The 5,603-nt window shown below is 36.6% G+C and overlaps 1 protein-coding gene across 1 annotated transcript; it reads right to left on the reverse strand.

The window, feature by feature from the left end:
* Positions 1 to 668: 668 nt before the first annotated feature.
* On the reverse strand, positions 669 to 4,499 carry LOC142632393 (cation/H(+) antiporter 15-like). Its single transcript, XM_075806814.1, has 4 exons — positions 4,409 to 4,499; positions 2,405 to 3,411; positions 864 to 2,161; positions 669 to 783 (listed from the first exon to the last, which is right to left on the reverse strand). The coding sequence occupies exons 1-3, from the start codon at positions 4,497 to 4,499 to the stop codon at positions 869 to 871; spliced, it is 2,391 nt and encodes a 796-aa protein (XP_075662929.1). The 3' UTR covers positions 669 to 783; positions 864 to 868.
* Between the last annotated feature and the right edge of the window lie 1,104 nt (positions 4,500 to 5,603).

Raw genomic sequence — 5,603 nt, forward strand, 5'->3', positions numbered from 1 at the left:
CAAAGAAATAAATTAATGAAATTACAATACTTTTTGTCATGAAATAAAGTTACCATAAATGTTATATAAAAAATTATAACTTAACAGCTAACTCCGAGGGAAAAAGGGTGCAATTACATGTGTAGCTGCATGATTTTCCTTCACCCTACTAGTGAAGCAAAATTGGTTATGAAGAAGTGGATTGAGGAACTTCATGTGCAGCCATGGTCCAAAGCAAAGAAATCAAACGATCAGCCTGCCTTTAATTGGGCATTGAATAAAACTGCTGGAGAGGTTTGTTCTATTTGCCGTTCTAGTTTATTTCATAGCCTAAACTTCCCTAGTAAATTTTTGTTTTTTAGGGAAGCTTGGTCATCTTAGTACTTCCATTAAAGCAAATTCACAAACGGCCTGTGCCTATATTATTTTTCAAAGGAAAGTATTGCCATTTGGTACTGAAAATAAATAATCTGGAAATCTTGATATATTGGAGTTGTCTGCATAATCTGGTTGATTTAATTGTACAGAATATGTTCTAGGTGGCACACATTTTCTGTGTTCCAGAGCTGTTCCTTATAGGTCTTGCTTCTAACTCTCATGTAATATACACTTCAATAGTATGAGTGCGAATCTATATAGCCTACAGTGAGAACTAGTGGAATTTTGTGACTGAACATTGTCTTCACAATTATTTATAAAAAAGAAGAAGTATCACTTGGAATCTTCATATATTTTGATGTCGAAGTATTTTTTTTTCTTCTGATCTCTACCTGCTTCCCAACAGGAGGATTATACTTCAAGAACCTGACATGGGACCATGGGATTGCATGTTATAGTCCATAACAATAATATCATTGTTTTTGAGAAAAATATAATTGACTAACCAGTGTCATGGGCTAAATGCATTTTGCCCCGGTGTCATTGAGCGGCGGTCGTGCTGCTCATTCACATGTCGTGTGCTATCAGGTGTGATGGAGCCAGGCAGCTCATCCCCTTCCAGCCCCATCCCAACATACTGTTGCACCACCAAAACAGAAACAGTGGCTGCAAAATCAGACGAAGCTAGCATATCCCCTATTGCACCCAGCTCTGGGCACTCACTCCAGTCAGTTAGTCCTGCTGTAAGTGGTGATATCATTCCTTGACCTCTCCCAACAATGAACAGGTCATGAATGCTTTCCATCGACCTTATCACCGCCACGGTCTCCTCTCCATTATTCACTACTTCCTTGGTATACACGATTGATTCATTGTTCGAGGTGTTCATCCTAAACTCATTTATAAGCTCCTCATCAAGTCTCTTTTCTCTTTCATTGTCTGTTTCAATTGTTAACATCCTTGAGTCGTTGTGATTGCTTCTGGACTGAACTGCAGGCTCATTTGCATCCTCACCAGGAATGAACCGCAGTACTGTTAGGCTTATTCCAGGATGTTGGGACATTCTCCATGCATAGCATAGTGCTTCTCTATCATCTGGTCCGCCAAAGAATAGCACAGCTATGTGGTGAGATACCTGGTTTGCAGCCAAACGTACAGTCGAGCCGTTTAGGCCTCTGTCAACAAGAATTCCAACTGAGCAAGGTGCATTTGCTAGTACATTCTGGTTCACAGTTCGAAAGGCTGGGTTTGTAGCTTCCATCCCGCCATCAACAGTTTGTTGTTTGTGGAAAGGGATGATTATGAGGCCGACTCGTTTGTCTTCTGCTAAATTGCAGATGTCTTCGTGCATGGTAGAGTAAGGGGAAATTGCAGTGAGGGGCTGAACAGAGACACAACCAGCAGCATGCTGCTCATAGTTCTCGAATGCATGGATGATGTGGTCAGACTGAGCTTGGGTCCGGTTGAGGGCTGGTTTGCCTGATTTCCGGGTGTTATGGACTATAAGCATAGCAGATGCACGCCCCGTGAGTTCCACTAAGTGGAGCACATAGACGCATATTGGAGATTTTTTGGTGGGGTTAGAGGCTTCAAGGAGGTTGATGATTGTTGGGACATTTCGAGGAGTGTGAATGCAAGTAAGTACTCTTAATTCTGCATCTTCTTTTGAACTTTGGATAGTTCGCCTTTTGTATGATGTGAACCTCCTTGCTGGCCTGTAAATTGTTGTTACAGAGGGCACGACGACTCCAGTCATAATTATGGTTGCTATCACCAGTTGTGCAAATAACCTGTCATCTAACACCTGAAAGTAATTAATTAGTTGTGTTAGTTTTCATCAAATTTGTGCTTAAGTAGAGAGAAAAAGAGCAATGAGACTAGGAATAAAAATCCTTTGTAACTCTCTTTTGGGTATATCGTTTGATATACTCAAATACACACACACACATGTATATTTTCAGTTTAAATTTTGATTGGAATGCTTAAGTGTAACACACAGTTTTTTATTATGACACCAGTTACTAGTTTTTAGAGGAAGATTACATACCTTCTGTTCCCTCCCAACGTTCAGCACAATCATTTCAATAAGGCCTTTTGTGTTCATGAGCGAACCAAGAGTAATGCCTTCACGTGCCGGCATCTGGTAAAAGAATGAAACGAGAAGAGTTCCTGCAATTTTGCCGACACAGGAAAGAAAAATGATAAGCATTAGAAAGACCCAGTATCTGAGTCCCCCTATAGCTCCTATATTAGTCTTCAGCCCGCTAATGGCAAAGAAGAGAGGGAGCAGAAGGCCGGAAACGAAGTCCTCAAGCTTTTCTATGAGAGTAACTCCAAGTTGTCCATTTGGAATTATCAAGCCAAACACAAAAGCTCCAAACACAGAATGTGTTCCAATGGCATCTGTAATAAAGCCCGAGATCATAACCCCAGTAATAATGAGACATATATGGAAGTCACTGAAGCTTTCGCCTTCTGGGGTTCTGTTGATCATCCATATGATTGCTGGACGGACAACAAAAATGAAGAAGACAACAAACGATATGCATGACAGTATCACCCATAGGGAAGCTAAAGGAGTTACACTTCGGTTCTCAGACAAGGCAAGGGCTAAAGCTAATAGAATCCAAGCACACACATCACTGACTAGAGCTGATGATAAGGCTATCTTGCCAAGCTCTGTATTTATGAGTTTAAGCTCAGCAAGAATTCGAGCAAGCACTGGGAATGAGGTGACAGAGACGGAAACACCAAGGAAGAGGATGTATGTCCCTTGTGACATGCCTGTATCTTTTCTGTGCAGAATGAAGGAGAAGATGATAGCTATGGTGAATGGCAAAACCATACCAGCAAGTGCAATAGTCACTGCCCTTTTTCCAGTACGCCGGATTACTGTAAGGTCCATCTCCACTCCAACCAGGAAGAGGAAGTAAAGTAGACCCACATTTGCCATTGTCTCAATCACCATTACACTTCTTAGAGGAAATATTGTGTTGGCAAAGGTTAAGCTTTTTCCAAGCACTGATGGCCCCAATAGCACTCCACCCTGTAGACCTTGTACATATCAAATCAATGTTACAACAATAATAATATACAGAACAGTAGGCTTCAAGGTTTCCATTGATCCATTGCGATAAGCATTGAACTAGAACTTGAAAATATGCAATCTTTGCACATTGGCCAATATTATATAATCCTACTTTTTCAAAAATTATGATCATGCAGATGAAATAGCAGCTATCTACTAGGATCTTGGACCATGGTCCCCGTTTTGTTTTTTTGAAAAACTTAAATAGTATATAGAAATACTCATATTTTAGAGTCTGGTGTAAGATTGTTATAATTGGCCCCTCAAAAATTTTGGATTAGTCTAAAAAATCCAAAAGAAATTAATCACCACCCTCCATAGTCTAGATACATCACAAGAAAAACACCCCAACCCCGGAAATCACTTTGGGTGTCAATAGACTCAATATACTAACTTTTTTTTTTTTTTTTTTTTTTCAATTAATGTGATGTCAAAAATATTTTCACAAAAATTCTTAGATTACAAACTATTAGCGATGGATAAAAAAAGTGGTATAAGTGGTGAATCTATATCAGAACCAATAAGTTATTGCCTAAAATTTATTGTGAAATTGTTATGAAAAATGAAAATTTGTGAATGTAGCACTATTTTAATTTTTTGGTTAGAGAATAAAAGATGAGATAATTTACATGCCTTTTAATTGATTTATAAATTATGAGAAAATCAATTACAATATTTGACTCTTTTTCAAAAGAAAAAATTCAAATTCTTATAAACTAATATTAATGATATAGCATTGCCAACCCTTAATATTATTATCCCAATTTGTTGTTAGATATTTATGAATGGCAATTCATATATGTTAGATATTTATGATAAGAGATATAAGATGTACCAAAATTTCTGCGATAACACGAGGTTGGCGAAAGGGTTTGAGGAGGAAAACCAGAGCCCGAGTGGTCACGACAATCAATGTCAATTGCAGTATGAAGAGAGGGAGAGAATAATCTAAAGGGTTATCACCTTGCCATATACCATTTGTTGTTATCATGGTTGGTGCATAGCAGACTAATGAGTCGTTTGTTGTGTTCGTTGGTACCACTACCCCCGCCATTTTTTCCCACTGCTTTAATCTTCAAAGCCACTCAACACCACCACCACTGCTGCTGCCACAAACACCTTTTGAATATGTGTATTACTCAACAATTTTTTGTCACCACTGTTACCATTAAGATAACCATGCAGTGTCCTCACGCACAACTTTTTCACAAGCAAAACTGGAAAGTTGAAAACAAAAAATACAAAAACAAATACTTGGTCTTGCTTTCTTTGCAAACAAAGAGATAGATAAAGAAGAATATATATATAAATTCTTTGTTCGTTTGTTTGTTTGTTTGTTTGTTTTTTTAGTTATATAAGAAATGAGAGGAATGTGGAAGAAAGGAAGAGGAATTCAGTTGGTTCTGGTGGTTGCCCGCCCCATTTTTTTAGGCTATCACTTCGGAGGTCATATGGTTAACAAGAAAGAGCTCTATTTTAAGAATGTTTATGCCAACTCACAACTTTTACCTCTACTAAAAACGGGAAGACCAGTTCAAATTTGTCTCATATCAAACGACAAATTTTGGAACCTCCAAACACAGAAAATTCTAATTGCATCATGAATATGGTAAAATAGATAAAGTAACTTTTTAAGATATAAAATGAGAATTTTTTTAGAAATCCCGATAATAGTGCTCTTACAAAAATATAAACAGTTCAAGTTTAGCTTAAGGAAATATTTATTTATGTTTATTTATTTAGCAAATGTGCAAGCTCCATGCCTGAGTTTATACTTGACTATTAAATGAACTAAGCTCAAATAAAATAATGTGTTCATGAATAGAGGCGGCTCTAGAAAGTTTTTTCAAGGTGGTTATTAAAAAAACTTAATTTTTTTAAAAATTATTAATAATAAAACTTGAATATATTAACATTACAAAATAAAAACATATTCAAATATATAAAGTTTTAAAACTTCTTTCACAAGTTTTCATATTTTAAAATTGTTGTATGATATGATAGTTTCACTATTAATATGATCAGCTACATCTTTTATTCAATATACATAACTAAGCTATTATTAAGCTACTAATCTCTTATTCAATTACCTAAATAAGTAATAATATAAACAAAATACATTATCTTTTTGAAAAAAATATATCACATAAATCCAACA

This window comes from Castanea sativa, chromosome 1, assembly GCF_040712315.1.
Source record: "Castanea sativa cultivar Marrone di Chiusa Pesio chromosome 1, ASM4071231v1".
Classification (NCBI taxonomy): domain Eukaryota; kingdom Viridiplantae; phylum Streptophyta; class Magnoliopsida; order Fagales; family Fagaceae; genus Castanea; species Castanea sativa.